The following is a 16542-nucleotide window of genomic DNA, read 5'->3' on the forward strand; positions in this document are numbered from 1 at the left end:
ACCTTTCTATCTAATGGTATAGTGGTTTCTTTACAGCTGTGGTTTATGGCAAACCATTCCTCCCCTCCTCCTCCCCATTATTGGTTTCCCACATCCTGCAAACTCAGTGAACAGCTTCCAGGCAGAAATTCTGTCCCCTAGGCTGTTTTATGCTGCTGTTGTTAACTTAAACCAAGCAATACTGAGTGGTACCTTTTGAAGACAAATACTTATTTCTCCCTCTTTCAGGAGAATTGTGATCTTTGTAAAGGGTGCTATTCTTTGCCTCTTATTCCTAGTTGACTAGGAAAGATCATAGAATGGTTTGGGTTGGAAGGAACCTTAAAGCTAATGTGGTTTCAATTGCCTACAATGGACAGGGACACCTGTTAGACTGTGTTGCTCAGAGCTTCATCTAGCCTGGCCTTGAATATCCCCAGGGTTCCAGCATCCATGTTTGCCCTGGGCAGCCTGAGTGTCTCACAAACTCACAGTAAAGAAGTTCTTCCTAATATCTAATCTGAAGTTACTCTTTCAGTTTCCTTCTTGTCCTGTCACTACATGATGTTGTAAAAAGTCTCTTTTTGTCTTGTAGGCTCCCTTCAGGTACTGGAAGGCCCCAATTAGGTCACCCCTAAGCCATCTCTTTTCCAGGCTGAACAAACCCAATTCTCTCACTCTGTCTTCAAAGGAGAAGTGCTCTATCCCTGTGATCATCTTGGTTTCCCTTCTCTGCACTTGCTCCAACAGTTCCCTACTGTTCCTGCTGGGGACCCCAGAGCTGTACACAGCACTGCAGGTGGGCTCTCACCAGCAGAGGAATCCCCTCCCTGGCCCTGCTGCCCACACTGCTCTGGATGCAGCCCAGGATACAAACTATCTCTCTGGGCTCCAAGACCTGGCTCATGTCCATCCTCTCATCCAGCAGCACCCCCAAGTCCTTCCCAGCAGGGCTGCTCCCATTCTGTCCATCCAGCCTGTGTTGATACCAGGGTTGCCCTGACCCAGGTTCAGCACCTTGTACTCGACCTTGTTAAACCTCATGAGGTTCCCATGGCCCCACTTCTTGAGCTTATCCAGATCCCTCTGGATGGCAACCCAGCCTTCAGGTGTGACAGAAGAAAAGGAAGAAGATACCTCATTGCTGTCCACATGAAGCCAATACAGGAAAAAGAAGTTAATATGTAGGCATTAGGTGTGTTGCAAAAATCAAAGCAGACTTCCTTTTTTCTGGTCTGCCAACACATAGTCAGTTCTCACTAGCTGTTTAGATATTCACTCATCAGATTCAGAAATGAGGTAGTTTAATAACATATCATGGCCAGTCCATATACATCACTTGATGAAAGAAACCAGCTGGATCATATCAAACCATATTTCCTGACGTTTTTCAGGAAGGATTTATTTTTTCTCCTAAGTTATTATCCTCTTCAGGAAGCAGACAAAACAAAGATTTGCTGTGCAGCCAGGGGCAAATCTTACAGGATTTGTGCAATGCATGTAGTGTAATGACTGGGGTATGTCATAGTAACCATATTCTGGCCCTTTCTTGAAACAAAATTTTGGCCTTTTGAAGTGCTGAAATCCTCTTGCAGGTTGACTAGATGCTTGGGAGAAATCCACTGTTTTTAAGGATTTGTAAGAAACTCCACTTGCAGAGGAAAGCAGTAGCAGACAGTCTGACTCACAACTAGAGTCTCTGAAAGACATCCAGCTTGCAACAAGCTGCCTTGCATGACACAATTTGACATCTGCCCCCTCAGAGGAGACTTGCTACAAAAATCTCTAAGTATGCTTCAGGATCTGAAGATCTCATTTAGATACTACCATGTTAAGTGCTCTGTCATGCTACTCTGAAGAACTGGAAAAAACCAAACAGAACAAACAAAGAGAAACAAAATAAAAGAGATGGCAATAAAATCTCAGGAAAGCAAAGTGTGGCAGCAGTTACATAGTGCTGAATACACATTTTAAATTGTCTTCATTTTTGTCAATTTTACCTGCCTGCATTCAAAAGACCTGGGCCACAATTTGGCAGAAGGAGCCACCAAATTTTATTCCTAGATAATTTCAAAAGAAAGTTTTACTACGCATATGGAGACATGAGTTTTGTAGGTCTGTGTATAGCGAAAAAAAATCCAGACTGATATCACAGACAAAGTGAATTCCACACAGAATTTCTGGATTTAGAAATAGTGGAGAAAACACTTTCAGGAAGGAAGAAAAGCCCAGATTGAATGGGGGAAGCATCATGCAACTGGAAGCATTAGTAATGTAAATACTGGCACCCATGGGATGCCTAAAACTTCACAGCAGATTCACAGGTCTCCATCTGCACCTTGAAGAATGGTGTATTAAGACATCCTAGGTGTACTAAATATATTATATTAAATATATCTATATTCTATTAAATATATCTGACACAGCACAACTTTTTCAGAAGATCATATAAATAAGGCAAAACCACATGAAAACCATGAGGTAAATCCTATACAATAATTACTGGAAACAGCGTGGAAAAAATCCCTTGCCATTTTTCTTCCCTAGACTCAGAAAGAAACAGCTTTATAGTAGAATGAGGAAGTGATGACAGTCAAGCATTTCGACTTGTCAGTACAGAAACTTTTCAAAGACTCCCTCCTGATTTTTGACATGATAATACTCAAGATATAGGGATCAGCTCAATAACCCCAAAATATTTTTGGGGGAGATTTTATGACTTTAGAACATAACTGAGTACTGTAACTTGTCTCCCCTTTGTGTGAGGGAAGGAGACTACCATTACTATAATTATGGTGAAATAAGATTTTATAAAATATTCTTGCAGGGGCACCAAATTGAATTCATGTTCTGGAGTTGTCTTCTGTTGCTCATCCCAGAACAGCAGGAGGCAAAATGTCAAATACAGTGTTGAAATTGCTTTTAGAGATAACAGCACCTCTTTCACCTGCCCCGAACAAATGATAAAAATTTTGTTAATAAAAGACACATCTTTAACAGCCCCTAAATCCTTAACAGCTGCATTCAATTTGGTCTTTTCAAGGCAAATTTGATTTGTCTGATAGGTCAGATAAAGAAACCACTTCTTTTCAAAGAATAGAAGATTTCTCAAGCTCACTGTCTGTACTGTAGGCGTGGACTTGGAGAGAAGAGGCCCTGTAAAGTATAGTCTTTTCCCTTGGGAACCACTATGATTCACTGAATACCACTGGCAAAGGCTTCATACCAGGGTCTCCACAGTGATCAGTGATTCTTTTATTTTAACTCAAAACAGCAGTGGAAACTCCTTTTCAATGAGAGCCAATAAAATCCTTTTTTGGTAAGTTAATAGAGCAGACTCCTCAGGGCAGACTGGTGTTACTTGTCACCTTCAGCTCAGTGGAGTTGTCCTCTTGCATTACAACTGCAGAGGAAGACTCAGAATCCAACAATTTTGAGATCAGTCTGCATTTCCTAACTACTCATCTCTAAGTCAGCAGGGAAACTTCATTCTTTGGAAAAGGACAACAGTGTTCTAAAGTGGGAAGGACAAGTTACCAGGTTCCTTAAGACATGCTGTGGTTGTGCACATTCACCTTGAAGGTGCTCTGAACTCAAGCTCTTTAGAAAACAAAGATGGCAAGAAGCAAAATGTGTATGAATAAGATAATTTAAAAGTTTCACTTAGTGGAAAGGTTTTTTTTCCATATTTACACCATTAACCATTTACAAGGATTATATTATGGATGACTTCCATACAGCAACCTACTTTCCTCTAAAATCCCAATTTGTCTAGAGGTGGATCTTGGTGTCCTTTATGTGTTTTTAAAAGTTTCATCATTCTGAAAGCCTCTGCAATATATAGTGCTCAGCCAGGTGAAAGCACACATAATTTGCATGTGACAACTTGGCATATGTCAGCAACAGACACTTTTCTTGAGAAAACTCAAGGACCACAGGATGAATTTTGGTGGAACATGCCATTGTCATGAAAGTAGCTTTGTCCTGGCTGTTCTAGTAGCCTGTACTGCAACTGTCAAAATAAAAAACCCATACAATGTTGGACTGCAAGACCACCTAGCCTAGCTCTTGTTGGACAGAAGTCAACAGCCCATGCCTGATGCACAAGTTAAAAACTGGAACAGCCCATTGTGAGACTTCCCCAGAATAGTAATTTGAAAAGTCTTAGAAACTTCCTGGTTTCCAGTTTTAATATTTCATATGCCCTAACAGATTAATTTTTCATGGATTTGTCTACTTGCCTTTTCAAACCACATACTCTTTTTTGTATTCACATCTTGTAAGAAGAAATTCCACAGGTCAAGTATGTACTGAGGAAAAAAAGTTGCTATCTCCCCCCAATTTCTTTATTTTTTTTCTTTGAAACTTGTATCTGTTAGTTTCATTTGATGCTCCTACTTCTAGTGGGCATGATTGTGAACTATTACTCCTTTTTCAGCTTCTCCCTTACATACCCCGTGCTCATCTCTTTTCCAATTAACCACTTTCTGCATGAAGAAAACTATGAATGTTAAGCTCTTGGTATAAGCAATCTCAGTTCTGTAAAGGTAAATAAGGTTCTCCTGATGTTTGCTGTAAATAAAGATGTCTCAGCTCTAGAAACATGAGGGTGTAGAAGAAAAAAAAGCCCAGCCCCAGATTTAAGTAAAGCTCAGAAGCTTCTTTTGGAAGAAACTTATGACAGAACCATGAGAATAATATGTTCAGAAAGGAAATCATTTGAAGAGGATCAATCAGCCACTTAACTGCAACCAAAAAAATCCAACTATTTATACGCCAGCAAATAATCCATTCAGATTCAAACAGTGAGCCCAGGATTATCAGCAAATAGAGAACTGACTGAGGTAAAAAGTCTTAGGCAGTTTCATCAAGTAAATCTTAAAAAATAAAATGGGAGACAGACTACTTTTGGTACAGCAAATAATCCAAAATTACAGGAAGTGTTGTATTGGTACAGGGTACAGGTGTTAGAGAATGCATGCTGAGAATCCAAGGCTGTTCTGTAAAGCCACCTGTACACCAATGAGCTCCTCAGGTAAAGAAGAATGGTCTAGCACTGCCAGCCATTCAACTCCATGCATATGGAGAGTATCTGTTATGAGGAAAAGGCACAGCACTGAGATTCCTACTAGTAAACAAAGGTCTCCATACCAAAACTTCCTTCCACTATGTGGAACCAGTATCAGAGATACACCTGTTGACTTTGCAGGCATCATAATGAGGAGCATTTCCAAGAAATCATAATTGACCAAAAACATACCTGGTCTTGAGAATCGATATTTCAGTACATCTTGATGGCATCCAAGACTAAGTGGTTTGTCTAGGGTCACAACATGATGTCCCATTGATGGCACTCACAAGCCTTGTGAGGCTGTTTTAAAGGTCAAGATAAAACATGTGAAAAGGAAACTTGATACTTCACGTATAGAGGACAAGTCAGCTCTTCTGGAAAAGAGAGAATTTAACAACTCTGCCCTTAATTTTTGTCACGATATTCTCATCACCTAAAACAGAGCAGAATTGCTGTATGAACTCTTCATTAGCTCAGCCTCCAGGACTCTGATGTGCACATTACTGCTTTCAAGCCTAACAAACCTGATTCTCTGTCACTAGAAAAGGCTCTGTAATTTAGAAGTGATACAAAGATCACAGAAGAGGGGGATACTTTGATTACATTATTCACTGTCACCACTGAGATTCTGAATGATTGCTGGGACTTTCAGTAATTGTCTTGCAGTGAAGGACACTTCTGATGGAACCATTGATGAATACAGAGAAAAAATAAACCACACGTGAGGAACACGTAACTCTACTCCCCTTGTGCAACTATTATATATCCAAAACGGTTTACTATTCTACTTCTCTCCCTTGTAGTAGAAAATACTTCCTGTAAAATGCTTTTTCTCCCAAGATGGGTGGGAAACACTCCTATGCTTCACCAGTGAATCTCTTAACTGCAGCACTAAGAGGCTTATGGAAAGGGACAGACATGGAGGTAGCAGAGCTGCTAAGAGACAAAACACATGTTACTCTTCAGTGCACAGCACCCACCATGCACAAAGACATATGGACTCCAGGCTGAAGAATACATGGGGTGGAAAAAATAAGCCAGGAATTGCAGAATTTGTTCCTGATTCTCTATTGCACATGTTCCCAGTGTATCAGCATTTGTATTCAGAGATGGGATCAGCAGATGCTCAAGACAAAGGAATACTGCTATGTCATTTGATGCTCTGGCTGAGCACATCCTGAGAATAAATAGAAATTCATGGTCTAGGTGCTTGGCTTCAGGTAAAGGACCAGTCTTGATACTCCTGGGCTGTTTATTTTTGTCGGAAGCAGGATAAAAATTTTCTCAGGCAAAAGGATTCAAGTCCTCACTGCTCCTGACAAAATTCACCCCTTCAAAATAAGGGTGTTAGACTGCACTGTCTATTTTCCTGAATATTTAAAAAATCTCAGAGACAGGATATTTAATATACTGCTACCAAGTAATCACAGTTACAGATGTGGGGGGTGGCTACATGTAACATGCAATACAAAGAAGTTCAGGAAAAATGTCTGTAACCAAGTTCAAATCATTGTCCCAAAATGAGTAGGTGTGAAATTGGCAAAGCTGACAACACAATTCACCTGTGTTCATAATAAGCCAGCACTAATTGGTAATTTTCTTGACAAAGATGCAAGACTGTTGCTTCTGACAATGATTCCTATAAGACAATCACCTTTCCTGAGCTAACTAAATCTTTATCCTACAAACCTCTCTACGATTTTCAGTATTGGCTGTAATAACCTGAACAAACAAACTAGAAAACAAAAGCAGAGATGAGAGGTCCATAAGGATGTCTATCCTACAGCTACTCAATCCTGTACATAACACCCAGTGGAATAAGGATAACTCAGATCCCTTGGGAAGAAGAAAGGAATGGAATTATTTACTGAAGCTCAATCTTACATGGAAATAGTCCCTCTGACTGAGCTGGAGGCAACAGCCAATACCATGCATAGCAGAGTAGGCTGTGAGAAGACAGACCTAAGGTCTTGAAGCCCACAGCTGCTAAGAATGTACACAAGTCTGAAGTAACAACTTCTCAACTACACTTTCACTAATCATGAGCCAACAAAAGTGTGAAGAAAGTGGATGTGATCATGACTGTTTAATGGAAATGAAAGATAAGCTAAGGAAGGGAACAGCTGTATCAGAGAGCTGCGCTTCAGACAAGTGTTCAGTGTGTCATATGTGTGCGTGTACCAGAAATAGAAAAATGCATGTTCTGTCCTATTAATTCATGCCTGAAGTGAGTGATGGTGAAACTAATAAGATATGAACATAATTCTTTAACCTTCTCACAATTTGTCTGGTCTTGAGTGACAGAAAATATGTGGAATTCAAGAGTGAACATGAACATAATAATTTCAAGAGAAAACACCTTCCCTCTCTGATACAGTTTCTTTTGTCAGTCCTTTGGGTTGATCACTATCTACTTGTCAACATATTTGAATGATCCCTTAACACTGACGATACAAACTACAAAAGACAGGGGAAAGTGGATTAAGAAGAGAGATCAAACAGAATGTCGAATCCAATCTCTGAAGACTCTGATACAAGCAATAGAACATTTTTTACCTTTGAGAACTATCAATCACACCCCTGCTGTTGGACAAGGCAGAAGTTGCAAAATACTAAATTTTCTTTAACTTGGCACCAACAAAGAGCCAGAGCTGAAGCTGCTTCCTGTTCATTTTAAGGATAGATGGATCTTCTCTCCAATACAATTTCCAGCTGCTGACATTGTTTTCTAACACAAGCAAACTAATTTTCACAACATTAGGCAAATTTTAACTGGAGTGCTTCACCAAGACACTATTGCAACTGATAAGAGCCACCTGGGCCTTAGGGTTCAAGCCTGGGTCTGAAAACTTCAGCCAATTTTAAAAGTTTACAAAGTCTAAACAAACAGAAATCAAAATACAGAAATAAACCACACAGAATACAAGTATCCTACAGTGAAACAAAGACAGCTTTAAAATCCTGTCCAGTATAATAAGAGCAAATATTTTGGGTGTGTGAATTAATAACTGAAATGATAACCAAAACAAACAAATGAAATTACTTTATTTAAACTGTTAATTTCTATGGCTGTGTGCCAAAATTCAAGATGGCAACCAACACAGACATCTCCAGTTGCATGTTCTAATGTTTTTCTCTGGTGATGGTTGCCATGTGATGAAAGTGTGGAATCTTGGCTATTACCAGACTGGATGGCTGAGCAAGTTAGACTTCATGTTCAAACCTGGACTTTAGGAAGAACAGCTGCAGTAAAGATCTTTTGTCTTACAGAAAGATCTCACAGTTAGTGATCAGCAAGAAATGGAAGGAAGGGATAAAGACTCAGCAGCTCTCAGAAGCATTCATTCATCTCGGCTTGCAGGTGTATCACCACAATCTGCTTTCACAGATGTTTAGATACCCTTTTCAGTGGGTTGTTCTCTCACCAAGGCCTCCTCTTCTCTCCTTTTTGCCTGATACGGGAATGTGATGGTGTGAAGTCACTGCTGCTGCTTCTTCCTTTGTCCCATACTTGAAGGAACTCTTGGGATTCCTCACCTGGAGTTCTGAGTCAACCCTTCTCTGCGAGCAGAAGCTGGGAAAAAAAACCAAAATTTTTTTACTCAAAGATTTTGAGCAATCATGGAGGACTGTTTTGCGGGGAAAACTGATGCACTGCTCTGCAAATCTCAGCCATCATCAGAAACCTGGGTGTTCCTATCACACAACCTCTCTGCCACAACAGATGAGATCACAGACCAGTATAACAAAACCTAACTTAGTAAGCTACTGTGTGAAAAAGTACTTCTGGTATTCCTTTCAAGCACCAGAATACCTTCTTCACTCTTGCTTCTGACTCATGTGACTCATCTCTCCACATGCACCCTCCTCTAAATCTTTCTCCCATAGCAATATACTTTATCTCTTTCTTTGGGTCTTTTACTCATTTGCTTGCATGGGAGTCTACTTCCCCACTCCAACACATGCTGAGGACCTTGCTGCAGGAGAGCTAGGGGTGTGAAAGGTTGATCTTTAAAAAGAAACACATTGGGAATATGGAATTTCACCCCCCCTGCCCCGCCCAAGTATTATGCAGATACAGTTCTGACTTCTACATATTGCAGCATTTGACTATTTAGGCACATTATGGGAAAATGTCAATGTCATCTTCACTTCTTTTACTTAAACATCCTTAGACAGCCCTTTAAAAAGAAAAAACCAAAACACTTAGAAATGTACCAAGTTTATTTTGGACAGCTTGCATTTTACAGCTAATCTAGTAGGTAAAGCTTGTCCTGTGTATTTGGCACATCAGCTTGCTCCTAAACATGAGTGACATTTGTTGAGAGATGTTTATTAAAAATATCACTATATTTAAAGAAAATACACTCACTCTCCTTGAAAGTCCAGCATACAGCCAAACATCACAGAGCACAGAGGATCTGGAAAGATGTTTAGAAAGTGGAATTGCCAGCTATGTCACCACACAGAAAGTTTGAAAACTGAATTAGGAGCTAAACTGTCAACCATGTGCATTAAGATGGGATACCAGTCCAGAAACGTATTCCTTGGCAATATGCTGAAATTAAGGAAACAAAGGCACATGAGAGAAGGCAGCCAACTTCAACTCCATTTTCCTGTTTTGAAGATGTTTGACCCGTCCTATTCCTACAGAAATGCATAACACAGTTGTCTTTTCTCACAAACTGAGTTAAAATCACTTTCCTTGAGTTCTTGTACATTCTTGTACCCTGAGGGCTCGGCACAGAGAGGGACATTCCTATGTCTGCAAGTAAATATGTATGTTCCTACCAAGAGTGGAGCTCACTGACAATTCATTAGTTTCATAAATATGAATGTATATAATGCTCTGAAGTTTTATAATTTCAAAGCTACTGGTGAGCATTCCATCTCCTTGCATTTGAGTAGATGGAGGTTCTGGTTGAGTAGTGGGAACAGAAAAAAAGCTCACTGCTGACAGAAGCCAGCATTAAGGGTTGATTCTCTCCAGTGATAGAGAGTCATTGCAGTGAATCACCACCTACAACAGCATGAGCCTCCTTTATTCTCTGCCTGCCATGAGGTGTCAAAGTATCTGCCCATATGTCTGTCCACATGTTTACACACTATTATGTCACCCATGACTGCACCTCAAAAACTCAGAACAGTCACAGTGGGAAGAAAAGGATTATCTCCCTTTTATGGATATGATTCTGAGTCACAAGAAAATCAAAGGAGTTGCATGAAGTCATTTAAGAGATATCTGCACACTAAAATTCACTGCCACATAGACTCCCAGCACAGATGTACATAGCTTTGTTCACAAACTGGCACCTAATCTACTGTGCTTCCAAGCTGCAGGAAGAAGACAGAAACAAGCACAAGGCTAGATGACAGTACTGGGTCAGGAGCCCATGCTAATATTTTTTACAGCTAGTTTGGACTGTTTCATCTTACCTGCAGAAAGTTTTATTGAAGTCTCCTGAATCTAGTGTTGAAAGCAGGAACTTTCTTTCTCCCTGAAAAGCTAGAAATTTATCCTAGAAATTCAGCTTTTTTTAATCCCAGAGTGAATTTCTGATCTTAGAATGATGCTCAGCATTCTCTTGATAATATATAGTATAACTAAGAAAGGCAATAAATAAATGGGGTTTATTTATATCCATGGGTGACTGACACTAGCAAGCCAGGACAGCTGACAACAAACAGAAAGCCACCCTTCCCTCCCCCCATATTTTGGGCACAATTTCAACCTGACTTGTTGGACCAGGCAGGCAAGGGAAAGCAGAAGTTCCAAATCATGAAAATTTTCTTGGGGGATGGGGAGTGTGATGCGTATGCCACGAACAGTATATACAGCTGTATTCCAGAGAAGTCTTCCTGCATAAAAAAGCAGCGAGCAGACTCACTGACAAGTAGAAAAATAGCAGTGGAAGTCAGCATGAGCCTTCCTGCTCCCCATGTTAAAGACACTTACCACACTCTCATCCCAACTGCTAATGTCCTTCTGTACTTGACAGCCTTCTTTCTGATTTCTCCTATTCACCTCTCTACTCCCTGGTTCACTGTAGCTCCCTCTTCTCTGGCTCTTCCCCACATTTCATTTCATAACTTCAGATACACGTTTTAGCCTATTCACACGCATTGTGGCTTCTATTTTTAGCCTTAGTAAAACAATGCCAGATTAAAACAAAATCCAATTTGGATGGGCAAAGTCATTCCCTCTATAGGTAACTTAATGCCAAAGGACCAGATGTGAGACAGAAGCAGCCAAAATATTATATAACCTCTCCTGTGTCTTTGCACACCTGATATTGAATGACATTTCCAACACAGCAAGGAAACACAGGCAGTTCGCCATCGCCTCACTACTGAGAACAAGCAATGCCCAAGCTTCCCGTCAGGCAAAAATGCCAACTGCCTGCAGTCATCACTTATCCTGCTCCTGAGTTAGTCAGAAGTGGAGGCTCCTAAAATTCAAGCTGAGTTCTTGCTCTTAGACAGGTTAGCTGACTGTAAAGACTGTTCCTTCCATTTTCTCCTGCTTTCTCAGGAAGAGTCCTGAGATGTGGAATGTCCTTTCAGTGGCATGAGATCAGCGGCAACAGGAAAAAGCTCCTTCCTTTCACAAAAGAAAGGCAAAAGTTTGAGTAAAGCTGTGAGAGGCAGGTTGCTCTCACAAGTTAAGGAATAAATGTAATTTCTGATGATCAGAACTGAACACTGACCCTCAGTTCTATCTGAGAGGCGATGCCTGAGTTGGATAATATCATCTGAGAAGGGCCTGGAATGCTGCTTCTGGCTGAGACTTAATGAGACTTACATACACTTTTCTCAGAACTCTAACACAGTCATGTCCTGTTGATAACTTGTATCTATTTTAAAGGTGCCGATTTGAAACATCAATATTTGCTCATTGTTAGTCATAAGACAATAGTTCGCTGCCCTTCCAAAAGCCTCTTTACCATTCTCCTTTCCCTTCAGGCCCATCTGATACTAGAGGCTTGTGTGTCATTATCTGAGCTGGGACTGATTGAACAACTAAAGACGGCAGTGAAATTATTTTTACCCCTTCCTGTGTGCTCTCCTTATAAAACTGTGGAAGTCAGTAAGGTAAGAGAGAAATTACTCAGGATGTTTTTGTGATGCATAAAAAAACAATGGCTTTAGGAAGATAAGAACAAATGTGCAACTAAATATCCTCCATTGTAACTGATTCTTTGCCCTCCCAAAAAGGGAGGCACAATAGTAGGATTCAAGTCAAGCCCAGCTTTCCAAAGTATGATAAAAGAGACTAGTTCTGTTTCTCAATGATCCTTTCTCTGCATGGAGACAGCATTACAGAGATACTGACAGAACTGCTGTTAACAAAGGCTATATGCAGGGCGAGAGACTGCACCAGAAAAGTTTGATGCAAAGTGCTGGATATCACACAGGAGCTCCCTCTTCAATGATCCACCCAGAGCTTCTCAGCCAGACAGGTGGCTCTGAAAGGATTATGTGCAAGAGCTCATCACCACTCCATTCCGGGACGAGGATAAGTAACGAGGTGACATCAAAAGTTGCTCTTTTGTGTCATAAGATACCTTGTGCCTGGGTCTTCAAAGCAGTCTGAGGCAGAGGTTACTTGAGGTGCCCATTTGAAGGTCATCTTTTGAACTGAAGACCATTTGTGCAGTCAGTCACAGCAACAACACAGAGAACCATGAGGGTGGCAAATGAAGACTGGAATTAACAGGATTACTGAGAAGAAGGAAGTGTACCAGCAATGTGCTGTGGAGAAACCTGAGTGATTTCTATTCCCAGCTGCTCCTGATGAAGGATTTGGACAGTGTGGTGAGACCAGCTGAAATCATAGTCAAGGTTCCTCCTGGGAATGTGGTAACAACATAAAAATAAACACATTGGTGTTCAACAATCTACTGCTTTCCAAGGCTGCAGGGAACCTGGCAGAAGCTGAGGAAGTCTGGACAAGGCTGGGCAGCTGGGAATTCCACTCCACTGTAACAAATGGCTGGAAGACTGACACAGGCCATGCACAGTGGTAACAGTACATATTACATCCCATCCCCACCCTTTAGGCTCCAAGAGAGTTGAGACATTCTTGTTGATAAAAGAATCTCCAAATTCCACACGTTTTTTTGTTTGTTTAGATACAGCAAAAATATTAAGTAATTGTATGTGTCTTGTTTATATGCCTGCTGTGTTTACTTGCCTTTTTTTTTTTTTTTTCCTGGACCAGGACAATTTAGAAGCTTGTACATTTGCATACCTGCTAAAGGAATCTAAAGAGGCTGCATTTCAAGAACTATGTTCAAGCTGTGGGTAAGCAACAGCCAGTCAAGACTTAGCACCTCCAATGCAAACTCTAATTTCAGGTCTCCAATAACAAGACCTATAACAATATGACCTTGTTTTGAAGGTCCATACAATAATCTTGGATATAAAAAACTTCAGAAATATAAAAAACTTCAGAAATTGTAGCTTTTCTGTAAAGTGAAAAAAATCTGAGGCGTGCTAGATGGTGAGAAGAGTGAGTACAAAAGTGCTCATTAGTGTTGCTAGTTTACAAGCAGGCTCCATTCATTGCTCCATACTGGACCACACTGTTTACACACCCATCATATTTGGATGACTTTCAGACATTGCTCTCCACCTTAGCCTAAAGGAGGATATCACTAGAAAATTAAGAATAGCAGCTTGTCTTCTACATGGATTAGATCCAAGCCATTTTATTAATCCCCATATTCTTCTAGTCTCTTTGCAGTTCAGGATGCAGTTTCAAGCCCTTACAGATGATAACACACTTTATTTCAAAGAGTTGCATACTTTGTGGACTTGGCATCATGCAGATACAGGGGCAGGTGAATGTCTAAAATAAACAGACAACTGTTCATGACCCTGCAACTAAGCACAACTACAGAACTGAGAATCATGGGAAATAAAATCAATTCTATTCCAACTAGCTCAAGAAGTTTCATCCTAGTTTCAGACTTGAGTTTTGACACTCACTTTCTGCATCAAGTATTCTCCAGAGAACTAAAATACAAATAAATTAGACTCATGTTTTCAACCAGACTAGGCAGAGATCCAAGACTTTGCATGAATTAGCAGTCTTCACTGTTAAACTTGAAATGCTTATTATTAATTTTGACCTCCTCTAATTCTTATGCTTGTATTTTCCTCTCAGCAGACACAGTGGAAGAGTTATGTGGACCCTGGTAATATAAACATCAGCACAATAAAACTGCATTACTGTTAATCAGTCTGATTATGGAAAGATGAAGGTCCTGTCAAGTTTGGAGCCATCAGTCTTGCACAGCTTTAATGATTCATATTTGTAATTATATAGTTTATCAGTACATTATGTTTTTGTTATAGCAAAACAGAACCCCAGAGCTTCTGAAGCTTCTAAAATAAAAATGTCACAAACTCTAAAGAAGCTGGCAGCAAATGAAGGATAAAAGCCTAAAGAACACAGGTATCATTCATACAGCAACTCAACAGTTGCTGTTAACCTTTGCATATCAAAGCAAACCAAATAAAATCAACTTGAGTATCTACTCTACAGATGCACCGAGGGGTTAACTATACTTTCAAGATTGTTCTTATCTCCAGACTCTTGGAGACAAGAGTCCAATTCACGAACAGAGAAGCTGCTTGGGACTATGCTGTTATATTTTCATAAAGTGCTCTTCATCCTCTGGTCTCCCCAAAACCTCCTTTGTGTTAGCATTTTCAAAAATGAAGAATAATCAATAGAAATAATTTCTAATTTTGAGATCAACACATAACTACAAAAAAATCCTTGATATTTCTTGCCAGCTTGTTCAAAAGCTAAATTCTGGTGGAAAATGACTTTTTTTCCTAGACCTTCACTTTATGGAGAAAACAAACTCACATACTATTTATCTAATGCCACTTGAGAGGAAAGGAGAATAAACCAGCAAAACATGGCAAAATGTCTCCATACACCTTATATTCTTAAAATATATAGTAAAACAAAAATGACCAACCTGACCATCATTTGAACTCAAGCACAGCCTCCATATACCAAGCACAGCCTCCTAAAGACAACCTGGACCTGAACAACCAACCACAGTACTTAGCTGTTACTCAGCAAGCTATACTCTGAAGAAGACTTTTTGAAAAGAGAACTGGTTCCTTAATTCAAAATCACCCTGTTTCAATAATACTAACTAAAATGCTGAATTCCACAAAAAGGGAAACAATCATGCTGAGGGACCCTCAAAGTAACACAAAACAAAAAAAGCAATGTGATAATGGCTCTATTTTCAGTAACCCACTGAAAGTAGCTGGGTGTTCAGTGAAAACTCAGGTCACAAGCAATTTAAATGTTCCCTAGAGCTAGTAATTCTTAGTATTTCTTTATTAGAATAAATCCTGCTAAACTTCCACAAATTTTGCTAAGAACCTGTCTCTTCAGACACTACAAATAACCCCCATCTGCTATCTTACAAATTTAGATTCCTGGCTGTATAGAGTCATAAGGCTCTTTGCCTTCCCTCTCATTACACCAGTGACAGCTCCCACAACTTCTGCCTCTCTGTGAAATGAGGATAAGGCTACTTTTATTGTAGTGGTGGTTTGTTTCAGAATCCTGAGCTACCTTGCAGAAATGGTGACTTTTATTTTCCCTTTTATTTCAAAAGATCTGTTCTCAGGAGCCTGAACCCACTGCACATTAGTGTCTATAACTGCTATTTTACAGCTGCAGCACTAACCACTAGTCAACTGTCTTCTGGACAGTCTAGTTAAAAGTTTCCATACTGCCTGACTCTCTCTTCTCAGCAACATCCTGGCTCAAGGTAAGATCACTTATGACACCTTTATGGTTCTTCACAGAGCCCCGTAACTGTTCTCAGATAGGCTGTTAGAGGAGAAGGCCTATTCAAGCTTCTCAGACATTTCTCAACATCTGTGTGTATGTGTTTATACAGCGGTTCTGCCTGGTTCCTCTTTTGTATCTGCAGCTTTTCACAGCCTTCCATCTTTAAATGCTTGCAGTTTATTCTGTGATTTGCTTTATGACTTGTGTGTCCAACCCCTCCAGTCGGTATCTAAGATACTAAATACATGTGAAACAGTAACCCCAAGTAAACTGCTGCTGAGGGGAAATTGGGGCCCTAGTGTAAGCAATCAATGGAGAGAGTGAAGAAGAAAAACAGCTGTTCCTGCAGCAAGGACTACTACTGCAAAGTAGTTTCTGAGACACAAACTGGGCACAACAGCCTCTGACACATACCAGTAGCTTGGTGCAAAGCTGAAGAAAATATCATTCCCCAGTTTCAAAGAAACATTTTGCTCTAGTTAGTTTAATCATGGCAATATTTAACACTGTTCTTGGAACTATGGACCTCTCTTAGCAGCATGAAAGCTTTGAATGACCCACCCACCATGGTTCTACTAGCCTAGCCCTAGCCAAACCTGGGCTTTACCTACACCCTGATCCTCTTAGTTAAACAGCAGGCTAACCCTTTGTTTCAGCTTCA

General features: G+C 40.2%; 1 protein-coding gene across 2 annotated transcripts in view; it reads right to left on the reverse strand.

The window, feature by feature from the left end:
* Positions 1 to 8078: 8078 nt before the first annotated feature.
* TTLL5 (tubulin tyrosine ligase like 5) overlaps positions 8079 to 16542 on the reverse strand; it is a 123452-nt gene continuing 114988 nt past the window's right edge. For both annotated transcript variants that reach the window (XM_064423803.1, XM_064423804.1), the window contains one exon: positions 8079 to 8624. In XM_064423803.1, coding sequence (XP_064279873.1) covers positions 8584 to 8624 — 41 coding nt within the window. In that variant the 3' untranslated portion in view covers positions 8079 to 8583. The remainder of the gene's footprint in view (positions 8625 to 16542) is intronic.

The sequence above is a fragment of the Passer domesticus genome, chromosome 6 (genome assembly GCF_036417665.1).
Source record: "Passer domesticus isolate bPasDom1 chromosome 6, bPasDom1.hap1, whole genome shotgun sequence".
NCBI classification, from domain to species: domain Eukaryota; kingdom Metazoa; phylum Chordata; class Aves; order Passeriformes; family Passeridae; genus Passer; species Passer domesticus.